Below are 23482 nucleotides of genomic sequence, written 5' to 3' on the forward strand. Positions count from 1 at the left end.
GGCCATTGACATCAAGCTGCAATCGTTGGCCACTCGCTGGGTGTTTCAGTGATCGACTCAACATGACTTCCGCGACGCTACTCCTTCTCGCAACATTGCTGTGCTCGCGTGCGACTGCACAAGTTCTAAATGGCAATGCTGGTCAGCCAGGGACGTCGAACGCGACTTTTGGAACTCCAAGATTATGCGAGGCTTCCGCTGGCGCTGCAAACGTTGTAAGTGAATCTTGAGGACGTCTTGTTCTTTCCTCAGATTTGGTCAACAAATTACTGACGGCGGCGGCGGTTTTGCTTCAGTCGGGTGAAGTCACTCTCGCGCCCGCTCTCCTTCAGGGTGGAAACGCTGCAGGAAATCTTTCTTTCACGCCTGTGACATGGCGAGCGACAGTATATCAGCCTCCAGTCTCGGCATCACAAGCCTCTCGCACGGAATTATCCTTGTGGTTCGACACTCATGGTGCGAATTACACCAACAACTTCGCATTAGGATGGGATGCGTGTTATTTCTGGATGCTGCCATTCCTGCCAAATACATTCTTCCGAGGACAGAACGACCCAGGCGACTGCTCGTCGACGCTAGATGCTAGCTGTATTGCCGACCTCAAAAAGGCTACAGAATCTGCATCCCATGAGCTGCTCTTCATTCTTCCTAATTCGGGCCCTTACAGCAATCTGAACGCGACTTCATTGCCGGGCGTCTGCAATCAGATCGCCTCGATAGTGAACATAAATTTTCCATCCTCTTGCGCGCCATTTTTCAATGGAACAGGGAGCCTTGTTGCAGGCTCGCCGTACATTGGTGGAGGTAGGTCCACTTCCCACAATTCCTTTACGTTCTGGTATGGAAATTCTGACTTTGTGGCTTTCTTCAACGATACAGCACTCACTGGCTCGCGATCTCTTGTCTCCAACTCGCAATGTCAGACCAAATATGGCAGCCTCATGTTCACAGAATTCGGCGCTGCAGATGTTCTTTCTTACACGCTCTCCTCATGGTGGGTCACTGCGCTCTTGACGACATTCATGCCGATTGCAGACGCCAGCCGCCCGGCGATCCTGCCAGTTTCTACTACCGTCGTCAATTGCTTGCGCGCGGACAAAGTCGCAGCCGGAGCCTACAGTCCATCCGCCGCGCCCACAGCTACTCCTTTGAGCGGTGCCACCTCGAACTCCAACCCCAACTCCTCGTCTGTCCCGGCCAGCTCCAGCTCAGATAGCAAGTCCGCCATCAGCGCCGGCGCCATTGTCGGCATTGTCATCGGCGCTATTGCCTGCATTATCATCGGTCTCCTCGTGGTATTCTTCCTTCGTCGGCGGCGACAACGCCAGGGCTCCTCGGAAAATGCACTGCGCAGCGGCTCGGCGATGACGGAGGGCAACTCCGCTCTCCTCCATACTCGAAACCCCTCCGAGGCACCAAACAGCACATTCTACGAGATGTCCTCACATGAACCCATCACGGAACTGGGTGGCAAGCAGATCCAGGCGCCAGTCGAGTTGCCTGCTCACGTGTATGATCATTCGCATCCGTCGCCGCCGTTCCAGGCGGATCAGAAGTGGCATCGACAATGATAACGACGTGATGACAATGTTCTTTCTATCGAATAAGTGGGTGGCATTTCGAGAAGTATTTCCTAACGAAGCGTGGAGCTCTCTTTTTTGTATTTACCACTTTGTTTTTTTTTCTGGTGCACTGACTTACTTTCATGGTTCTCCACGGGAATGAATCCTTGTCGCCGCAGCCATGACGGCGACCTCCTCAACGAAGATCTTTTGACACATTCAACTAGTCCTCGTGGCATCTTTGATTGTCGCGTGCCGAAGTCTCAGGGTACCGCATCGACATGCCTTTCACTCTAGGACGGACAGTGATTCGCGGGATCTCGCGATGATTCAAATGGTTTTCGGTCCGATAATGGTGCGGTAGTCGTGAAGCTTGATGGCATTCTACACGTTGGTGGAGATGACGCGATCGTGGATTCCCGCTCGTATGACTGGCGAGAGCAAAGTTGACATGCCATGAAATCCGATGTTCAGGCGCGGTCAACATTAGCATGAAGCTTTTCAGAGCCATGTCATGCGACGCTGATGAGGTTTCTGATGGCGTCACGTCATATCTCGTCTTAGAAACGCTACTGCAATGTCCTTCCCGACGAGCGACGGGCCATACGTCGATCGCTGCTTATTGCCCATCTCGCTGCAGTTTTTTTGACATCGCGTTATGTTTCCTTTTCCGCGGCATCGTGGTCCGCCGGCATGCGTTATTGGTTTGTTTTATTTCATGTATCGTTTGGTCATGAGACTGCCTCGAGAGATGAACGATCTGTCCTTCCACCAGCATCTCCCACAGATGAAAAATGCGGAGGCAAACCACCGACTTCATAAATTCATGGTTCGCAACGGTCCAATAACGCTGATCAACGGAGAAAGTATCACGCGGCTAAATTTCTCGAGGTCAACTTGTCCTGTATGCATCCTGTGCATATGACGTTTATGCTATTTTTATTATCCATTCAGTACTTTAATGCCGGTAAAGGTTTCCTCTTGTGGCTCCCGTGATCTCTGGGCGTTTTCTGGGCGTGGTAATTTATCTTGTAGTTTCCTCCACAGGGCTGTACACAACAACAAGTGGCCCGTCCCCCCAGTGCAGATCATCATGGTTTTAGCAAGGCGCGGGACGTAGATCGACATCGCATTCTCATCGGGCCGCCCATACATGAGGCTGTACCTATCTATTATCGCTTGGCAAAATGCTGTCATCGCAACAGAAGTATGTGTGGTGCTTACAGAATTCCCGTATTGTTTTTGGGCGGCCTCTCGATGGTTTCCCTCAGCCTCCTTCTCTGACCGGTGATCACAAGCCCATTTCGGTATTGTTTTCCGTCGCCGTGTTAAATTGACAAGCCGCACCTGCATGGCCGATATACAACCAGAGTGGCTGTACATCACATGGGCGTAAAGCAGCTTCATCCATGTATCGCATAAGATACATATATTCGCGATGAAGCCCGACTAAAGAACTGCTTTTTCCCAGTCGCATCGCACACTCATCTTAGTATCTCTTTATACCCCCAAGGAAACGAATACCTCACCAAGCCTCTTCTCGATTCCTGATCAGCAAACATGGCTGGGTTGAATTTTGGCGTACGTCTCTGGACTTTGCGTCTCTTCTCGTCGAATCAACACTAACAATCTGACTGCTTGCGACAGTCCAATTATGCACTGGCGGAATTCATCATTCGCTTCCTCGTGCTGCCGGTTATCATTGGATGTGGACTAGCTTCATGTCTGCTTCGCTCCTGGAAGGGCGCTGATCGCTCCTTGCGGGTCACTTACAACCTTGCCGTTGTGACGTTCCTCATGTACGTACAACAATCTGCTTCGTGGACAATGGCTTCGATGTGCCAGTGGTGGAATCAAGGAGCTGACAGTCCACCCAACCAGATCTGTAGTCTTTTACATTGCCTACGAAGGACGTGTAGCAGCCGCTCCTTTACGCGCTTCGAGGAATGGACTCGCCAACTACTTCCGGCCGCTGATCATCTTCGATGTCTTTGTCCTGGCGTTTGATCTCATCTCCAAGATCGCGATTTTCGGCGCCGTCACTCAGATCGCGCTTGTGCTCACCTCATCCTCCGGGCGCCGCTCATTCTTACACCTTTTCCGAATCGCGATTGTGGCGATCTTGATCCTCCTTCTCATTCTCAACATCGCCTTCTACGGTCGCTACAGTGACCTCGCACTCCATCCATCGTCCGCATATGGTCTTTTGGACAACTACAACTGGCTACTACGCTCCTTCGGCACTGGAGCTGCTTTCTACGTGATCTATCTGCTGGCGATGATTGCAGTCACGATCATATCGATTTTTAGCCGCAGCGTAAGTGAAGACACCCCGATACTAAGTCCATTTGTGCTCATAAGCTAATCCACGCCGAACATACAGTCGCCAGCCGTCGCCGCCTCCATCCAGCTGGTGATGCTCGCCATTCTCGCACTCGCCTCTAATTCGGGATTCGTGGACTATTTGACAAACCTCATCAAAACTGTCAACAATGGACGTTATTCGGGTCGGGATTACAACACTTTCGAGAGTTTCGCCGCTGTCGCCATCATCTTGGAGGTCATCCTGCAGACCGGCGCCCTTGTGGCTTTGTTTTTCGGTGCAGAGTCGCGTCAGAATGGTCATCAGACGACTCGTCCCAAGAACGAAGTCACGAATGCATAAACGGAGTTGTCCTGAGATTTGATGACGGAAGCAGTGGTGTGAATGAATGTGAGAAGAGTAACGTTCTGACGATTATGTAGTTGCTTGTATTGTGTTGCGTCTGAATCTTTGAATTGCATACTCATTGTTCCTTTGAAAGGCGCGCGGCTTACTGCACTGCTGTCTTTGCTGCTTGTTTCCGTGACATTATCGGCCACAAATTGCCTCGCTCATCCTGCGCCTGCACTCCTCATTTTAAAGATCCATTTTGAGGACAATTGGCATGCGATCAATGTACGAAGCATGTGGAGGCCGATCTTCCCATAGCTAGCGCATGCGCTACGGAGAGTCATTACTCGTCAGAAACGGGACATATACGTAAAACCTCGATGTACACTGCAGATCTGGGGTTTCTACCGTATCTGTTGAGCTTTCGGGGCATTTTGTCCTTGATTAGGCCCTGTGCCACCACACCACAATATAAGCATGAGGCAACATCACTTGCCATTGCCGACAATCAAAAAATTCTGCACCATACTGCGACCAAGAGATCTCATCAAATGTTGGATTTCTCGATTGTTAGCACCATTCACAGTGAGTCACACATACATCTGCACGCCTCGGAGCATCGCGTCGTTGGTCGCACAAGAGTCGCGTGGCTTGCAGGAGTGAGATTATCGGGCGCCTCTAACTTCGCCTGATCCTGATGAAGCGGCCAATCCGTGCTGTGCGTCCGTCGTAAGTATAACTGTGCCGTACTGTAATTACTGCTACACCCCAGCCATTTTGGTCGGAATGCGTGCGGCTTTCATGCACGAAATATATGCCTACCCCGTGAGCAAGCCTCGGATAAGACAGGCTTGCTGAAGCGGTGATGTATATACAGAAATGCTTATATTGACGGTCATGCCCACTCGGTGGCAGGTGTGGTCGGTGCCAATCCTCTGTTTCTATTCGGATCTACATATCTCGGTCTCTTGACATTGTACTGTATCGTTCCGCGCGTCATTACACTCAGGCAGCTGATCCTTTGCAAACATGCGCCTCAATTTCCAGGTAAGGTTGTCTGTCGGCATCGCAGACCCCATCGTGCTGGCAAGCTCTCGCGCTAACGGTCTGCGACAAACATCTAGGACAGCTATAACGAGGCGCTCTTCGTCGTACACTGTATTATCCTACCGGCGATTCTCGGTTGCGCACTGGCATCATGTTTTCTCCGAAAGTGGAGGGGCATCCGACGTTCTACACTGGTCGCATACAATTTGGCCGTCTTAACGACATTGGCGTAAGTCCGCTCTCGCCGAGATATATAGCATTGTCAGCAATGCAAAACAAGAACGAATTACTGATTCATCCGCACGCAGATCTTTCGCCCTCTTCATAGGCTTAGAAGCCCGGCAAGCGTTGGTGCAGCGGGTTTTCTACAATGATGAAGCAGGCTTCACCGCGACGTATCGACCGATTCAAATTCTGGTAGTTTTCGCGGTTGGCTTCGATTACATATTTCGGATCGCGACCTTGATCGCAGTGACTCTGCTCGCAATCGCCGTGGCCGACAGTCCCGGACGTCGTCGCTTCCTCAAGATCTTCCTCATCGTCGTGTCTGTACTCCTGGCTGCGCTTACTGTCACCACGTTCGGCCTCGAAGGCCATTTCGTCGATGTCATCACGCCCTTACGCGGCACCGATTCCAGTGAAGATTTTCAGGCTAGTGCAGAGGGCCAGGCTTATTGGCTCCCGCGCAAAATTTACATCGGTGTGGCCTTCTTTGCGCTGTACCTTGTGTCAGTCTTGGCGATCCTCGCCGTCAGCATACAGTCACGTAACGTGAGTGGTCTCCGACATTGTCGATATCCCCGCCGCCTGCTTTATACCTGACGGTTACACTGAAATGCTGACGCAATATATATTCAGTGGCCACTTCGTTTCGCCTTGGTTCAGCTGCTATTCATCACTATTCTCGCCACCACCTCAACCTCATGGTCAGCGAAATTCTATCAAGACCTCTTCGGCGGTGGTTATTATGAAAACCCTGATTATTACAACTCGTACTACGCTTTTTCATACGTGGAAGCCATTCTGGAGGTCTCCTTACAGGCTGGCCTGCTAATGGCTCTTCTCTTCGTCCCGCAGTCGTTCAGAAACGGCGAGGCGGCGCACACCAAGGTCTAGCATTTGAAAGCCAGGAAGTTTACTCTGGAAACATAGATGATGACGATATAGCTTAGAGCCACGGACTTTGCGGAGCCCTGCCCTTAATGAGCACAGATAGAACGAAAGGTTTTCTTCTTGGAAGTGTAGACACCTCCACTAGATACTTTCACGTCAGACGCATCAACCCTCCGTGTGCGGAGGGTGAGAGTTCTCATCTGAGCTGTTTCACGACGCAAGTAACCTATCAAGCCGCTCCCACAACAGACGTGTACTGAGGAATCAATGAACTTTTGGTTCGAACTGTTTCGGAAAAGAGAATCTACCCTACGATTGATGGGGCGCTTTTTCTTCGACGCGCTCGGGAAAAGTCAGAACGGGAGAATTAAAGGGATGGAATCAGCACCCACTCCGGATCTCGGATGGAGGAGAATGAGGTGAAGCCGAGTTCTAGAAAACAAAAGTGGCTTTTGCTGTGGGCTCTGCACTCTTGGACGTTCTCTGATTTAAAGGGGCTTGGATGTTTTTTTCGGCAACAGGCCCTTTTGAGAGGGAGACGGGTGGATTGGAAGAGGAAAGGGGGGAGCTCATGCGTGCACGGCCACTCATGTGCATTTCGCTCACGCAGGGGAAGGCGACAAATCCGGGCACAACAACACGGTGACAAGCACGAAACGAGGAAGACAGGAATGAAGAAAAAGCTGCTCAATCATAGAGCAGTGGTATAAATTTTCCCTGATAGAAATGAGTTGCGGCAGAGCGAATCCCGAAGTAATAAAGAGGGAGGAGAAGTAAAACGGCAGACAAAATCCGCTCTTGTGATAAATGCCCCCCTTCTCCCTTTCGAAAGCCATAACAATTCCAATTCATCAATCATCATGTTAATTTTGCCTCCATTGCAATGCCCGCGTCATCCGTCCGCTTCACCTGCAGAATTTTGCTGCTCCTCATTACTGGTTGTCCTTCCTGATGAAGAATTCTTATGATGAGAATTTTTGTGATGCCCTTTTGATCCGCCCAGGCTCAATTTGATCGACATTTTGCCGTTCGTGGCGGCAGTCTCGTTTTTCGTCTTCAGGCTGCCTTTACGCCGAAGCGTGTGGCCGTGTCCGGGACTGGGCTGCATTGTGTCTTGGGTGGGCGAATCGGCGGGGAGGGTTGGGGATTGACTTCCGGAATCCTCGCGATGGAGGTCGGGATCCGAGCCGTCCGGTCTAGATGGTGGCGAGCGGTTGTTGTGTTGAGATTGACTGGTGTTGGGTGTGGTTGAAGCGGAGCTGTTGCGGCGTTTGGCGCGAGTCATGAGTTTGCCGAGTTCGTCGTCTTCATCTTCGGCGTCGCTGCGGCGGCGCTTCGAGGGTGTTTGAGAAGTGCGATTCGGGCGGGCGCAGTCGTCGCTGCTGCGGGGCGTGACCGAGCGTTTCCGGCCGCGAAGGTCGTTGTCGGGTGAATCTTCCAACCTGGACATATCGGAGGTGTTGGTGTCGTCGCTGCTCTTCTTCTCGCGCTGTGGATCAGGGGAGCTGGCAAGGATGTCAACGTAGCGGCCGCGATCGTCGTCATCTTCGTCGTCGTCGTCATCATCGTCAGGGTAATCCACCAGAGGTCCCTTCGAGTTGACATGTCCGTTTGGTGGGTGGGATTTGAGAATCGGTGCAGTTGGCAAGGCGCTTTCATCATCATCAATCATATCTCCGTCAAAGTCGTCGTCATCGTCAGGGAAATCCGCCTCATTCGCGGGTTTTCCTGTTAATGACTCGTACATTTCACGTCTACTTGGGAGACTTGGAAGCATCGTGTTGAGAGGTGGAGTATCCGGCTCAGTCGTGAAACTGTTGTCCGCCTCCAGGATCCGTGCTGATCGAACGTTCTCCTCATATTGCGCAAGCAAGGCCCGGAATGTCGGGACGTAGGTGATCGCGTGCAGACGATCCCGATACAAGCTTCCGAGATGCTTTACTAGAGGTCGAATGTTCTGTGCCCGAATGAAGTCGAAGATTTCCAGGCAAGCGCTATTGAGCAAGTTATCCCGCGGCATGGTCTCATAGACAATATCGAGGATCGGCTCGAACAACTGCTCCCGCATCATCTCATCTCGGTGGGTCGCGTCTTGCAAGCCAATACAAGTGCGGAACCATTTCAGCGCCACGAGTCTCATGTACTTCTTGCGAGAACGGAGAAGACGCGCAATCTTCGCATGCATGTTCTCCGACCGGACATATGCAGTCAAATCATAGTTGTGCTGGCGCGCGAAGAAACAGAGGATCTCCACAAGGTGAGTGTAGAGATTGAGTTCCTGCACCGTGAGCGAGTTCATGTCCTCGCGATGTTCAAGATCATTAAGTGGCTGAAACAATTTCTGCACCCCGTCGGCGTAGAATTGGGTGACAACGATTTTGAGGATCCTGTTAAACTCCGCATGCTGTTGCTGTTGCCAATTGACCATGCTTCCGCGCTTGTTCCCTTCGGGTTGGTGTCGGTGCATGCTCTCCAAGGCTGCGTGGGTCAGCGTCGGGTCGAGTAGAATTTTGATCGCATCCGCCATCTGGCTTTTCACGCCCAGGTCAACCTCGACCAAGAGAAGCTCAATCAAAGTGTCCATCAAGGAGCCATCCTTGCGATTGCCTTCTTCAATCATGTGGTTCCGTACCGTATTGGGGTCGCTATCGATCAGTGATACGAGGACATCGGTTCCCGCGACTCGCACGCTCGCATCGTGGTGTCGTAGAGCGAAGCTGACCACCGAGAATAGCCCATGGCTTATTAATGTCGTGTAAAGCTTTTCGCGATTGGCTGGTTGAATGTTCTTAGCAACAGCGCAGCAATTCTGAATGAAGAGCACGGCAATCTTCTTGTTCTCCGCCGACTCTTCCTCGTCCTTTATGATGGCGAAAAGCTTCTCACAGTGCTCGGAATCCGATGTGATGTACTGAATGATGTCCACGTGATGGAAGAATATGAGCGAGTTGAGAACCGAAAACGTGGGGTCGTCGAGGATGCGCGCCAGCACGACATCTTTGAGATACAGGAGGCGATGCGTGTATTGGATTTTGTTGCGGATTTCAGGATCCTTAAATTTGACAACCTCTTTGAATTTCGAGGTTTCTCGGAGGAACTGGCGATGCGCCGCGCGATGTGAGGGGAAGTCAGGATCATCTGTCTGTAGTGTCAGTACCGTGTTCGCGGCAGTACTCGAGGCTCGCCATAGTCCACTCACACTCCAGTGCGCCGAGCACGCCCATGATCACGTTGTCCGTTACCACATACTCAATGATGGAATTATCATTGAGTAGAATGAGGTGCTTCATGATATTGCAAAGCTGGTGTAGATCATGGACTGACTCGAGATCCTCGGCATCCTCGACAAGTGGTGCGAGTCTATCAATGTACGGCGAGTCCGGGTTCATGATGAACTTGACGAGCGCTTCACGTCCAGATGGGGTTCCCGAAACATTGCGTATCGTCGCGACCACTTCCTCTAAGCGCCCAAGCTGAGGCTTCGGTAGAGCTATTGGCAGTGGCAGAGTATCCAGCATGTCATCATCCGATAAACCTCCCTCGGGCGCAAACAAGCTGAGTTTTGACTGCACTTCGCTCACGAACTGCCAAATGGTGGTGCAGCCTTCAGCTTCCTGGAAGCTGAGGGCCATATCCACGCCATCGGCCTCGGTCCACACGATGAGGGTCTGCTGCTGCTGTTGGTAGCCGTCGTCCTTTGTGATGCGCGTTTCGAGGATTTTCTGGCCGGGGCGTTCCTCGCTGTGGACGACGATGCGCGCGTCCGGACAATCCGGGTTGGCGTCAGGTCCTCCGACAATCTCGCCGACACAGAAACCCGTCCCGCGATCATACCAGTCCGTCTGCCGCAGCTCGTACACCTTGACGCGTTTGCGGTCATCTACCGGCGCCGCTGCCATGGCCGTCGCCCGGTCGGCAGGACGCTGGGCACTGCTGGCGCGCGCGCACTCAGTCAGCGCATCGGCTAGGATGGATCACGTCGGATGCGGATCGGACGACAGTGATCTCAGCGCGCGCGTGGTTTGGCGACGCGCGTGATGATTATGATGCTGTGTTCGGCGACAGAGGACGTTTCGAGTCGGGTGAGCGCCGTTTGTAGAAGCGGTCCGAGCGGCGAACAAACGCGCACAAGCCTGGAAGAGATGAGCGGTGCTGGGACAGGCGACACGGACGGCGGACGGTGACGAAGAGAAAGTCTGTTCTGGTGGTGGAATGATCGGATGCGGAAGTCGTGATGGGTGAGCGTGGGTGTGTTTGCATGTGTGTCGCGTGCGGCGGCAGTGGTGGTGGTGGATGGCGTTGGGGCGAAGAAGGAAACCCCAGGCCGTGTCCGCGGTTGAGATGTCGTCAGTCACACAGCGCTACTCCATGCAGTTCGCCGGTACATGTGTGAGAGAGATATGAAGACACAGATTCGCAAGTTTCGACAGTATAATGCGCTCCCTCTCTCCTTGGGATAATCTCCTCGAATAAAAGCTCACGCATGTATGGGAGACCGACCATTCCTATGTTCCCATACATCATCCCGGAGCAAGCCATATTTAGCTGTGCACGCACGCACGGGATATCTGGTACGAAACGAGCCACAGCACTATTTTGGTGCCCTTTACGTTTCTCCCGCTCTGTTCGCGACATGACGCACAAACCAGATCTACAGTATCCACACATGTACAATTCACCACCGTCACAACGACGGCGTGCGGCCAATTCCGTGCATCAGGTCTGGACTCGACGACAGCGCCGTCGACAGGCTGCATTCATGCCTGGTCCGGCTGCGTCGCAACTATAGGCTCCTACACACACGGCTTGCGCATGAAGAAAAGCCGGCCGAAGATCTGCCATTTAAAGGCACTGGATGGGCACTTAGGTCAAGGCCTAGATAGACTCCAGCGTGTTGAAGAACTACCTAAATACTCACGGCTGGGTCAGAAAGGGTGAGAACATCTCCTTAAATGACAGCGAGAGTTGCAGATCGCCTTGAATCAGACTCGGCGAAATGAGTCGCATCCAACGAAAGTGCAGGACTGCATTACCGCTGGGCACCTGTATCTTTCAAAGCAAACCTGCACTGTTCAATCAGACATTTATCAGAGTGGCTCCGAACAAAAGCGCCTGCCGCCCGTTGGATCTACTTAGGGTTGGGGTTGAACAATGTTATGGGATTTGCTCGCCCAGGTACCTAGGTAGGATACTATGCCAACGACCCAGGATTTGCGATTCTACCTAGGTACATTTCCTCTTTCGTGTTTCCTTGCATTGGAATAGACCTGCCGAATATAAGAGACTGTCATTGTCATTTTCAAGGATGAATCAACAGGAACAATGCTGCTAGTATATTCAACCGCAAGTGCCAAGAACGAGATTCACTTGATGTCTGCTGGACTTCTGGAAGATTGCGGTGCTCATGACCGAAGGCTGAGTCTGAGTACTGACACCAATGCCTTATATCCATGGGACGACTATCATACGACATGAGCATCGAGCCGATCGACACGATAAGCAAGAAAGGAATAATCAACCTCATCGAGTAGCTGAGCATCGCGACTTCAAAGTTTCGATCTGCCATCTATTGAAGTAAGAGAATTACCTCGTCTTTTCCGAACGGATATTGCATGCTTTTTCACTAAAGCAGATGCGTGGTAGAATGCGAATTCATTTCATAGAGCGCCGTGAAAATATGCAAAGTTTTCAAACTACTCTCGCGCATCCCAATGGAATCGCTCTCCGATGCTAACACCGTTGCCAGCCGCGGCCGCCTTTCGTAAATCAGCACCCATGTCCTCAGGTCCACTGCCGACGATCTCCGCATCGTCCTCGATGCCTCCAGCACCCGCAGCACGTTCTCTGAATTTCGCCACAATCTCCGAAAGATCGGGATGATGGTTGCTCAAAAAGTCGATGCTGAATCGTGATGCCTCACCGCCCTTTTGTCCCGAAGGCGCGAGGATCAGCTCGTCCAGACGCTGTTGTCTCTGCGCCGGTGTCAATTCTTGCACTCGAGGAGTGAGCGTAGGCTTCTCCGCTGCGCTGTCGCTGTCCGACGATGACGATTCGATCACCGCGGGCACGGCCGCACTCCCGGGCGCGACGGGCTTTTCGCTATGTAGGACGTCCCGGGTGACATAGATGGCGATGCGCAGACCGAGGTTTCGGGAGAGCGCACGCTTGAGTTGTGCGAGCTCGTCGGCGATCCAGAGCAGATCACGCTTGTTCCGGACGATCCAGACGAAGTCGATCACGCCGCTGGAAGGACGAAGAAGTGATTCTTGAACAATGGGGAGCGTGAAGGAGACACCGCTGCCTCCGGCAACGGCAAGGATGTGGCGGGTGTCCTGGTGCGGGAAGGCAGTGCCGTAGGGTCCCGCTAGGATGGTAGAGATTGTGGGAGTCTGAACGGCGGCGATTTGCTTCGTTTGACCTTTGCGGACGCGGAGCAAGTACATGTGATGATGAGGTTTGTGTGGGTTTTCGGAGGCCAATGAAGAGACAGTGAAAGGGTGAGTCTGCACCAGACTGAGGCTGGGGAAGGTTAGGAAGAAATGTTGACCAGCAGACCACGCTTGCTGGTGGTTCATGGCGAAGTCGAGGCGGACCATGACATCCTCCTCTTCGCCAAAGGTAGTGATCTGGGCATCGGCAGCCTTGAAGGCGGGAGCTGTGAATGGAAAGTCAGCGATATGTGCTTAATCATCACACGTCGTGAGAAGCGCTTACCAAGACCGCCAGATTTTGATGAGGTGTGCAAAATCGCCATACTCAAGAATCGCAACCCCTGATCGATGAACATCAAAGCGATGCCGGGAATCATCCAGCATGCCAATTGGTACCAGTGGCCCCAACAAGCGCCGAGATATAGTAATGCAATGAGCCAATGCGTGATCTTGAAAAATTCGTAACCGAACCATCGAATTGCAGTCTTGGTGCTGAGCAAGAGCATCAGCGTGATCAGGAACATGGCGATGACACCCATGATGGCGTAGGTCTGTATCATGAACTTGGCGAAGATGTCCGGCTGAGGTTTGTAGAACAATCCCTCGATGAGCGTCCAGCCCAGGGTATGTAGGAAGCCTTGAATGAAGATGATGCGGCCGAGCCAACGGTGGAGGAAGAGAAAATGTTGGTCTGAGGACCGCGTGGTCAGTCGACTGCGCTAATATGGCACTGCAGTAAGAGTGTTCGTTGACAATACTTACGAGGAATTCCGGTCACCACGGAGAGTACACTCTCACGCATTCCCAGCATAACAGCAAACGGCGTCAACGCGTAGGCCAAAGCACCTATTCGATCAGACCAACCACCCAGACCACTTCGGTAGTTGGTAAGAGTGCTTCCCTTGATGGGCGTATACCATTCCTTGTATGTGATACCGACCAATCTGTCGAAGGAAATCAAAACACGTCAGCGGCCCGAAACATGCAACTCATGAGATGGACATGGAACTCACGTGAAGATGGTCAAGTAGATCGAAATGACCGCCAGCAGCGCCAACTGTAGCCTTGAAGTCCTACCGAACAGCATTGGCAAAGGAGCTTCGACCAGGAGAAACCTCCTCCGCAGTTCCCTCGAACGCGCAAGGATCGATGGCGACGTCGATACCGGCTTGGGTGCGCCTGTGATCGCGCGCTTTCTATCTTCCGTATACCTGGCGAGTCGGAGACCGCCCCAAAGCGCGAATACACCGAGAATCACTCCCCACATGATGAAGGTGTACAACATCGAGGTATCGTGCATCCAGTAGACGGCGGCGAGGTACTCGCAGGTGCCAGCGTCTTTTGTGCATGGTAGAACTCTGTCCGGGTATGCCCAGTGAAGTTCCAACGTGGTGTTGGCCTCGTTGTGGTCCTGAATGTGCCGGGGAAGGTGCCGGGTCAGAAAGGAGTAGGCCATGATGTCGGGATTGTACGGTTGGTGCAATGCACCGCGCTTGGTGGTGAAGGTGAAGTTGCTCTACCAAGGAGATTTCGGTATTGATGTTCGATGTCGCCGACAAGGTCGATGAGTCGATGGAAATTGTGTTAATGCAGGTCTCTTCTCTTCGCCACGTGCGCGTGCGTGGTAAGTTAAAAGTCAACGGCCGAACCGAAGTTTAAACTGCCGCGTGAGACCACGAAGAGAGCTTCGTAGTAGCAAGAACGAAGGAGTGATTGATCAAAGGTTCTCTTGCACGTTATATGACATGTCGACGGGCACCACCTTGATGTTTCACTCGATTGAAAATCTGATAAGAAGAAAAGAACGCCACATCCCACATCTCGTTTGGCACATGGCAATCCTTTCTGTGCGTGTCGAATGTGCATACCTTCTGCGACCATCCGAAACAGTGTGATACCGCGTGAGATGCAAGCATGAACACCGCCATCTATTGGCTAGCCCGCGGCCAACGTGAGGGCAAAAGGGAAATACGACCGACACCATCAAGCCTTGAATTACCATCATCAATACATTGATCCCCACGCAAACACACTCGCCAAGTCGAGAAGTGCGGCAGGGCGACACATGGAGAGGGTTCGAAAAAGAAAAGAAGCAGTCGAAAGGCGTTCCGCCGCGGCCACGGCCCCGAATGCCAAGAAGGATTGGCGTATTGGCGGAGAACCTTTTCCTGATGAGGTCTACTGTACGAGCACAACATCGACTGTAGTCCATCTAAAGTAACAGCAGCCATAGAATTATAATCGGGCGTCTTGCCTTTATCCATGTCCAGTGTCCTTGACGATGTTCTGGAAGGATGCGTAGAAACCACCTGCATAATGAGGCAGAAGACAGTGGTGTATGGGGAGTCCGGCCATTGTTCAATCTGACGAAGAGGAAAGCATTGCCGATCATTCGGCCGCCTGGCCGAGGCCAGGACTCTACCTTGACTTGCGACAACATATGCTTATTGCTGGCTGGTCTACCATTATTGCCCAGGTGTATAATGATGGCTGATGGGCTGGTGTAGGTGATCCGTCTACCCGCCCGGAGGGTTCTCGGCGTTGGCGCTGGCGGCTTGGCGTGCAGTGGTATATGTGCTCAAACTTGCTCATTGCGACACACTTCGTGCATCCTCAGAACTTCACTTCATTGGCGTCGCAGGAAGACGTCGCAATGAGTACGGAGCGGCTTTGCAATACTGGCCCACGAGATCGATCACGTCGACTGTGGCTTCTAGGGCACTTCGCTAGCCTCGCTTCGATAGTCTATTCTAGAAGCCGTGCCGTTGCGGTGACTGGTCCGACCTCGCGAACCCATGACTACGACCACGGAAAATTCCCTCCGAGCCTCTGCGCCTCTGTATCCCACGCGAACCAAGACAGTCTTGCTAGAACAAGACAAGTATCGCCTGGATGAGGACGATCACGCAAAGAGCAAGCCGTGTGGGGAGGAGCATCGACGTTTGCTCAATGAATGAATGAATGAATGAATGAAAGACCCATTCCTCTTCTACTCGATGGCTGCGAAGGTTTTGACGGAATGCAATTGACAGGGCTCGATCCAAGCAAAGGCAGAGTCCCTCACAATGCTACGCTCCTCGATGCAACCTCGAAAGAGCACGCACGTCACGTACGACATGCTGCCCTGCAGAAGTTCTAGACTTTGCGTGGCTTCCGAACCTCAATTTAATACGGCAAGGGTAAGAAATATTCTCTTATTTGTCTGGACGGTGGTTCCCTACTGTCTTTCGTTACTCTCGGCACCTCCACGTTGGCGCCACGTGGGAGTCAACTGCCGTATTCTGTCTCTACTTTTCTTCCGTTGCAGCGGTGTGTGGCCTGTCGACGGCAAAAGGTAGCAAATTACGCGATCATCAGATCATATTACTCGCGCACTATCAGATGATAGTCTCGCCCAGACAGAGAGACTTTCTGGGAATTCGTGACTATAGGAAATCGATCGAACCGGATGAGGCACTCCGACGACTACTTACAAATGGGCCAATATCAGACTTCTAAGCAGACAGACGAATCATGCCATTAGCCTTCGGAGACATAGATATCAGGTTAGTTATCAGGTTGCCCCTTCCGATCTGACTGATTCCCGTCGATGAAAGAATATCGGCTGCTCCATTTCATTCTCTTGGCAAGTCAAGGCAATCGCCGGCACATGACTCGAGAGCTTTTCCTCCTGCAACTTGTGCAGATATGCTGCACTCACAGTCGTCGCATCTGTTCATCACGTACGAACGACGAGACCTCCAGAAAGGCTCATGCTTGCACGCCATTCAAACGGACTCTCAGAGAACCACTTTGGATGACATCCGTTCGATCCTTGAACGGCAATGCCGCCTCAATTATCCGAGTTGTGCTTAACAATCGTGCTTATCACAAATGCGGCCATCAGACACGTGACATGGATATGATGGTTGTTTGCCGACATAATGTACTGTTGACGATACGGTTGAGGTTTCTCCTGGAGCATGGCATCGAAATTCGAGAAAGACGCGATGGAGAGAGATGGATGACTCTTGACCATTGCGGATATCGCTATGCACCTCGCAACCACTATCAGGCATGCATTCGTATCTCATCGCCTGGGCATCGCCGAGTTTTGTGTGTCACACGATCCCAAATCCTCAACAAAACTTATTCCGACTCAACGATATCCCGCCTGAGCATTCAACAACGCCGGTCACGAGAGCTGAAAAGGGACCCCCGAGCCTTCGGCCCTCCGTGGATACTTGTAGCGCTTCACTCAAGACCACTGTGCTAAGTAGGGATTTGACTTCTTCCCTGACGCTGTGATTGAATGCAGTATCGCTCTTACATTGTATCTATGCTGGGAACCGATGGATCCACTGCGAGGTATCCCCTCTCACTCCGGTGCCATGTCCGATGTGATATTCATGATGTGACCTCCCATTTCATCAATCGGCCGATCATACCCGATATCTACCCGCCGTGGCGCCAGAGCAGTTCCCCTCACGTTTCGAACACTCGCGTTCACCGTGATACCGTAGGCCCGAAGCGTCACGACCAAGGCAGCAAGGAAAGCATTTGCGACCCAGCGCAGCAGGGAAGATTCGCCCAACCTAACCCGACAAAATCTGCTCTAACGTCATGACGAATGACGAGGATTTTCAAAGACATGGCTTTTCCCTTTGGCGCGCGCGACTTTTGAGGATTTCGAACCCGGCGTTACGCTGTGCATGGTGGACACCTCGATAGAGAAGCCGGCGCGTACAGCGCACACATGCGTGGTTGGGCTAGGGCTTCTCATGCTTTTTAGGGTCGAGCTGGCGGGTTCCCAGCCCAGGCATGGGCTGTCAAATGGATGAGACAAATGGCCCGCATCTCGCATAGTATCTCGGCTCAAGGAAAACAGAAAGTTTGGATACAGACCCACCCATAGGGAACCTGCCCGGCCGCCGGTTGGTGACTGACCAGTAGGAATTTCTTCGTACAAGAATAATACTACTCATCATTTTCGGTGAATAATAATGCCTTTGTTTCATCCCTACTCATCAAACTGGAGAATCTAGCCACGATGATAAATGTCCTTTAGCCACACGCCGTTCGAGAGCATGGAGGAGGATGGAGAGTATGAAACAGTCATCGCCACGTCGAACCCTTCATGATTCCGGAAGAAAGAAGGAGATCTGTGGACCTGTCGTCTTCAAACCAGGGCGAGCAGATTTTGGTAGATTTCGCGACGGCTTCGAGAACGGAGTCGACCTGGTGAGCACGAAACGTCTGCGTAGTCATCCTCAAGTGCCGTCCGTCCGCCCAACGATGGATAGCCCGGATCCTGTGTACAGAAAATTGGTTATGGAGGGTCGTTGCGTGAGCGCCTAGAGCATTCTCGACGAGGGACGTTTCTGTGTTTGCGTGTCCGATCAAGTTCTCTTCACAGCATCGAGAGGTAGGGCCTTTCGCCTGCCTGATGCACGCAGCTGGATGCATGACTCCTGCTCATATCAATATACGTGTAATCTATTGTCGGCCTAGCTACGGGGTGGAGTGCAATGCTGAGCAGGCGTTTCACTGCTTTCAATCCATTGTGCTGCATTGATGGTCGATGTCGAGACCGTTTGGCGAGCGACACGTGTCGATCGTTGACGGAGATCCGAACCGGGCCTTCTCGACTAACCAGGGGTAAAGCATAGCGGGAGCGGCTTCCACGGTTCTGCAGCTTTTTGCCGCCTGCGATCGTGCCTGACTAGTCACTGCACCGGTCCTGAATCTAGGGAAAGAACAGGAGGGACGTGATCGCCAGCCAGTCGGAACTCTACTGTATAATGCCCCAAGACATTCATCGCCGTGCATGATATCCAATACTCTGGTAGTCAAGTACATGCGAATGACATCGCATCCGATTGATGACCACGCATCTCGGATGACGAAACCTTGTGGTCCCGAGCGAGAAGCCATCGGTGCATATGTACAGATCAGGAAAGTCTCATCAGTGCTGAATTCTGCCGGGAAGAAAATGATGAGTGCCAGGCCAGGGGTGAGCGCCGGCTGAGGGCCAATGAGATGCCGTGGAGACTCCGGAATTCTGGTCCTCCAGCGGCAGCCACGCGCGCGCGCCCGAACGATCTGAACCTGAAACACGAGGTGGCGTTTGTTTCCAAGCCCCTTGATAATTTCATTGAGGAGGGAGCACAATGGGAAATGCAGGAGGAAGGGAGACAGCGGGAAGCGGCTGAACGGATATTGCCCAGGTGTAGTTCTTCTCTCTGCTGATGACTGTGTAGCAGTGCCTGTCATTCGTGGACTGTTTCGCCTCAGAATGTGCGAAAATAGAACACGAAACATGACCATCCATCTTGACCGTTGAGAATTGATCACCACTCAACGGTCGCTCGACGGGTCCGACACATGGCATGGAAGAGCAGCGACATCACTTCTCGAAAAGACCGTCGTCACCAAGCATCATTGTTTAACAAGCCGCTCACGATGAATATGCCGTGTAGATTGTGTGGGTGTTGTACCTGTTGTGGGGCACCATTGTATATACGATATCGTGTTGTTCTCTCCGTGGGTGTGTGTGCGGTATGGATGTGTCGTATCGGAATCGAACTTGCCTGCCTCCCGCCGGCGCTTGCTCACTCCTTGCACGGATCTCTCCTTCCTGGAATTGATGACAACCTTGAAATGCCTCTTTTGGGAAATTCATACATGTTCTGTTTGTGATACAACACACAACACACAACACACACGCATCATTGCCCAGGTGCACATGAACACGTCGACATGCATACATGCATGAAAGCAGTGCTGAATGGGTGATGCTGGTTCAAGAAAGGCCGAACAAAGTCCATGTCGATGTGTGTGTGTAGGACTAAATTTCTATGTGATAGTGTGATACAGACCCGCGCGGATGCTCCCTCGCCTCCCTTTCAATTCACCAGCTCCAGCTGCAACACACACCCCCATTGCCTCCACCACACCCACTATTCCCGGCTTCATCCTCCATCAATTTCCACCACCAACTCCGCTTCCTCTCTCCCCGAATTCCTTTGTCTCCCCGAATCTCTTTGTCTTCAATTCTCTCTCTTCCTTTTACTTTAACAGTCGTCGCTGGTTTTTTTTTCGTCGTCGTTAACGTACCCACTCACGCTCTCTTCTTCGCTTCATCGTGTCGCCTGGTTGCTCGACACCACAGTCACTCTTTTTCTCCTCGCTACGCGCTCATTCAAATCAACATATCGTCACCACGATCTCCTGAGGCCCGCGACAAATCTTCTCTTCCCCAGACACAAACGTCACACGTTCTGCGAACGTCCTCGGCTACAATTCGACAATCACTGGTTTGATTGTCGCGCCTGAATCTAGCTTCCACGTCTTGAGGACTTTGGCAGACACAGAATATCGCCAGCATTCATTCTTTGCGAATTGTATCTTCATCATACATTACACTCCTTGGCCGCCAAAATGATCTTCTCAACTCGCACCGTCGCCGTGGCGGCAGCTTTCTTCTTCTCGAACACCTTGGCTTCTCAGGTCGTTCAGTACACTCCAGGCGGAGATGACACCCTCGTTGAGCGCATGGACTCAATTCTGTCTCCCAATGCCATTGCCGCTCACGTCCACCAAATCTTTGGTGCTTCAAATTCTGGCCCTGGCATGACCTTCGATTCGCTCCGAGAGTCGGATTGTACTACCGTTGGTTCCGCCGAGGGCGATGGTAACGCCGACGATATGAGCAGCTACTGGCACCCTTCTCTCTACATGGAGGCCAAGGACGGCTCGGGTTACTTTCGCATTCCGACCAGTGGCCACAAGCTGTACTACCGTGACGTCGGTAATGCCCAGGACCAAAAGGTCAACCCTTTCGAATTTCCCCCAGGCTTCCGCATGATTGCCGGACAACAGACCTTGCGCGCACCGAACGAGGACGTTAAGCACCGTGCCATCACCCAATGGATCTGCCACAAGCCTGGCGGTTGGAACGAGGGCAAAGACGGTGGTTTCCCGACCGGTGTTCAGGACTGCACCGATTATCCCGGCTTCAACGGCGCCATCGAATTCCCTCACTGCTGGAACGGCAAGGACTTCGATCAAGCCAACCCTGGTGCCCATGTGAGCTACCCGGAAGGCGACGTGATGTTTGGCCCCTGCCCTGCAAGTCACCCGAAGCGTCTGCCGCACATTTTCATCGAGAACCAATTCGACCTTCACAAGGTCGTTGACAAGGTCAAGCCAGACACGTTTGTTCTCTCTCAAGGTGACAAGACTGGTTTCGGATGGCACATGGATTTCGTCAACGGCTGGAAGGTTGGCACTCTCTCGACCTTGCTCAACAACGGCACTTCTCCTGGCTGCCCGACTCCTTTCTACGGCAATGAAGACATTGGAGTCTGCCCCGCGTTTCACAAATCTCCCGTCAAGACCAAGAACTGCAAACTCAAGATGAGCTTCCCTGAGAAGGTCGACACTCCAGGAGATTCGCTTCCTGGATGCAACCCCATCTCGACTGTCAACCCCGCGCCGGCCATGGAAATCGCCGCACTCGGTGTCGCCACTTCTCAATGCTCGCTGAAGGGATCTTCTGGCTCGTCTGGTAGTGGAAGCAGTGGCAGCAACACCTCTCCTGGCACCTCACAACCCACTACTACCTCGACCCAGGCCGCTCCTACTTACAACGCACCTACTACTTTCAGCACCCAGAAGGCAGAGCCTACCAAGACCACCTCTGCCGAATCTAAGCCCACCGGATATGGCAATGGCGGCAACAGCAACGGTGGTGGCAGCAACACAGATGGTGGCTCCACGAAGCCTGACTCTGGCTCTTCCGTCTCTCTCTGCCCAGAACAAAACGGAAAGACATACACTGACCCCACATCGAAGAAGAGTTTCATGATCGACTGTGCCCACGACCACGCTGGCGGTGACATGGACTTCAAGTTGATCTTCTCCGGCGGCCTCTCTGCTTGTATCGCCACCTGCGCTTCCACTTCCGGCTGTGTCGACGTCAGCATGTCCGGCGCCGCCTGCTACCTCAAGAAATCTGCCGGAAAGAGCGTCGGCAACCTGTTGGTCTTCAGCGCCAAGCTCATCGATGGAGCCTCCTCGAGTGACAAGGACTCTTCAGCCGGCACGACCGCTGCTGCTGCTCCCGCCGCAACCACCGCCGCTCCCGCCGGCTACAATTCCAACAAGCCTGTCGGCGCTGCAGACTACCAGCCTGTCCAGAAGAACGGCTCCGACGACAACAACAACGCCGGCGTCCACATGGTCACCGTCACGGAGGAGACTGTCGTTACCGCCACCCAGTGGGTCACCGTCTACGCCCGCGATGCGCCCGCTCCGACCGGCGCCGCCGAGAACAATGAACGTCGTGGTGAGGCTGGCGCGAGACACGGTCATGGTCATGCGCTCGCGCACATCAAGCGTGCTGCCGCCGCGAAGGCTTAGATAGTCATTTGATATGAACAAGGGACAGGATGCGTGTTGTGGAATGTGACTCAGCTGTGCTGACCCTCATCGCTTCACGACAAGGGAAAAGGATGGATGAAAGGACCGGCATCGTCCTTTTTCGGCTTTTTTTGTACTTTCGCTGCACTTCTTTTTTTTCTTTTCGCTTTTCTCTCTCGCTCGCTCTCACGGTCGTTTTCAAACCTTTGTATGACATTTCACGAGAACTACGGAATATGGGAAATGGAATTTTCCACAGAAGGGAAGATTTTGGGGGAAAACGGTACGGCGCAATACATACCTCCCATCGTCATCATCGTCATCGATGTTTCCGTGTTTCACCGTCGTCGTGTCGATGATGGTTTGGCGGGAGGCAGGGGCAAAGAAGGGATCTGATTTTTTTCTTCCCTCTCCAAATGATTCACTTTTTTCGCCCCTCTCGTGGTCTCATGGTTTCTGCTCCTGACTTCATCAATCGACGTGTCTTTTCCATATCATCCATCACACGGAACGAAGTGGGATTCGTCTGTGCTTCGCTTGTCCTTTCCGTTCTTTTGAAACCGTTCGCGAATTTGCCCAGGGCGAAGTATACGCGACTGTTCGGCCTCTAGCGCTTATATGCAATATCGGACATCCAATCTTGGAGATAAGCTACTTTGACTTCTTCTAGATCCACCTGTCCCGGCCCTGGCGACGAAGGATGTACTGTATATTCTAATAACGTGGTAAATCGACTCTCAGAAGCGCAATTGCTTTCTGAGGCCTACTGCTGTGGCGCCGAGGGGAGGAAGCTACACGATTGCTGCAGTTCCACCATACTGACCATTGGACCAAGGCACCACATCATACATCCACCCATCTGGTAATTTAACCCGGCGGGGGCCCGTTCATTGGTGGATCCGGACCGAGGTGAGACTCAAATCACCTAGAACGTCCGCCACGTGCGGAATTCTTTCTTCTCCGCACTTTGTCCCATCGGAACTCTTTGCCGAATTCGTTTCGGTCCTGTTTGCTGTGGATTTTGGCTTCTTCTTCTCTGGCTGCGACGTGAGTTCGGATTCAGACGACACCCTTCATGCATGCAAGATGGGCATCATCGTCGCGAGGGGCATATGCGCCATCGAGCAAGGCCCGCGAGGCGTCCTGATGTCACGGTGTGATGGGACTGGAGAATGATGGGTGTCTGTTCTCATATATAAGATCGGTCCGCAAACGACTTTGTGATAAAGGAGCCATCCTCTTGGACCTGCCTTGCCACGAAGTCTACGCAGCCA

General features: G+C 52.5%; 11 protein-coding genes across 11 annotated transcripts; 7 read left to right on the forward strand and 4 right to left on the reverse strand.

The window, feature by feature from the left end:
* K489DRAFT_381172 (uncharacterized protein) lies at window positions 1–330 on the forward strand. The gene has a single exon (XM_033605053.1). The coding sequence runs from the start codon at window positions 63–65 to the stop codon at window positions 228–230; it is 168 nt and encodes a 55-aa protein (XP_033459449.1). The 5' UTR covers window positions 1–62; the 3' UTR covers window positions 231–330.
* A 2483-nt stretch (window positions 331–2813) lies between these two features.
* Window positions 2814–4676, forward strand: K489DRAFT_432230 (uncharacterized protein). Its single transcript, XM_033608474.1, has 4 exons — window positions 2814–3143; window positions 3210–3361; window positions 3444–3879; window positions 3946–4676. Exons 1-4 carry the CDS (start codon window positions 3123–3125, stop codon window positions 4225–4227), a joined length of 891 nt encoding a protein of 296 aa, XP_033459450.1. The 5' UTR covers window positions 2814–3122; the 3' UTR covers window positions 4228–4676.
* A 400-nt stretch (window positions 4677–5076) lies between these two features.
* K489DRAFT_242485 (uncharacterized protein) lies at window positions 5077–6823 on the forward strand. The gene is made up of 4 exons (XM_033599885.1): window positions 5077–5262; window positions 5340–5491; window positions 5571–6033; window positions 6121–6823. Exons 1-4 carry the CDS (start codon window positions 5245–5247, stop codon window positions 6376–6378), a joined length of 891 nt encoding a protein of 296 aa, XP_033459451.1. The 5' UTR covers window positions 5077–5244; the 3' UTR covers window positions 6379–6823.
* Window positions 6824–7267: 444 nt separating this feature from the next.
* Window positions 7268–10274, reverse strand: K489DRAFT_320770 (DUF625-domain-containing protein; the record flags this gene model as incomplete). The annotated part of the gene is made up of 3 exons (XM_033601487.1): window positions 7268–7757; window positions 7818–9513; window positions 9575–10274. 3 exons carry the CDS (start codon window positions 10272–10274, stop codon window positions 7268–7270), a joined length of 2886 nt encoding a protein of 961 aa, XP_033459452.1.
* Window positions 10275–11680: 1406 nt separating this feature from the next.
* K489DRAFT_381179 (uncharacterized protein) lies at window positions 11681–14564 on the reverse strand. The gene is made up of 4 exons (XM_033605054.1): window positions 13820–14564; window positions 13569–13750; window positions 13090–13497; window positions 11681–13030 (listed from the first exon to the last, which is right to left on the reverse strand). The coding sequence occupies exons 1-4, from the start codon at window positions 14260–14262 to the stop codon at window positions 12069–12071; spliced, it is 1995 nt and encodes a 664-aa protein (XP_033459453.1). The 5' UTR covers window positions 14263–14564; the 3' UTR covers window positions 11681–12068.
* Window positions 14420–15054, reverse strand: K489DRAFT_242468 (uncharacterized protein). The gene has a single exon (XM_033599884.1). It carries the CDS (start codon window positions 15016–15018, stop codon window positions 14578–14580), a length of 441 nt encoding a protein of 146 aa, XP_033459454.1. The 5' UTR covers window positions 15019–15054; the 3' UTR covers window positions 14420–14577.
* A 733-nt stretch (window positions 15055–15787) lies between these two features.
* K489DRAFT_242674 (uncharacterized protein) lies at window positions 15788–16270 on the forward strand. Its single transcript, XM_033599886.1, has one exon. It carries the CDS (start codon window positions 15872–15874, stop codon window positions 16142–16144), a length of 273 nt encoding a protein of 90 aa, XP_033459455.1. The 5' UTR covers window positions 15788–15871; the 3' UTR covers window positions 16145–16270.
* On the forward strand, window positions 16271–17338 carry K489DRAFT_242675 (uncharacterized protein). The gene has a single exon (XM_033599887.1). It carries the CDS (start codon window positions 16396–16398, stop codon window positions 17059–17061), a length of 666 nt encoding a protein of 221 aa, XP_033459456.1. The 5' UTR covers window positions 16271–16395; the 3' UTR covers window positions 17062–17338.
* Window positions 17339–18338: 1000 nt separating this feature from the next.
* Window positions 18339–19058, reverse strand: K489DRAFT_402153 (uncharacterized protein; the record flags this gene model as incomplete). The annotated part of the gene is made up of 1 exon (XM_033607041.1): window positions 18339–19058. One exon carries the CDS (start codon window positions 19056–19058, stop codon window positions 18339–18341), a length of 720 nt encoding a protein of 239 aa, XP_033459457.1.
* A 734-nt stretch (window positions 19059–19792) lies between these two features.
* On the forward strand, window positions 19793–22488 carry K489DRAFT_381181 (uncharacterized protein). The gene has a single exon (XM_033605055.1). The coding sequence runs from the start codon at window positions 20226–20228 to the stop codon at window positions 22206–22208; it is 1983 nt and encodes a 660-aa protein (XP_033459458.1). The 5' UTR covers window positions 19793–20225; the 3' UTR covers window positions 22209–22488.
* On the forward strand, window positions 22005–22638 carry K489DRAFT_242680 (uncharacterized protein). Its single transcript, XM_033599888.1, has one exon. It carries the CDS (start codon window positions 22238–22240, stop codon window positions 22565–22567), a length of 330 nt encoding a protein of 109 aa, XP_033459459.1. The 5' UTR covers window positions 22005–22237; the 3' UTR covers window positions 22568–22638.
* The last annotated feature ends 844 nt before the right edge of the window (window positions 22639–23482 follow it).

Source organism: Dissoconium aciculare (assembly GCF_010015565.1).
Source record: "Dissoconium aciculare CBS 342.82 unplaced genomic scaffold K489scaffold_7, whole genome shotgun sequence".
Lineage (NCBI taxonomy): Eukaryota > Fungi > Ascomycota > Dothideomycetes > Mycosphaerellales > Dissoconiaceae > Dissoconium > Dissoconium aciculare.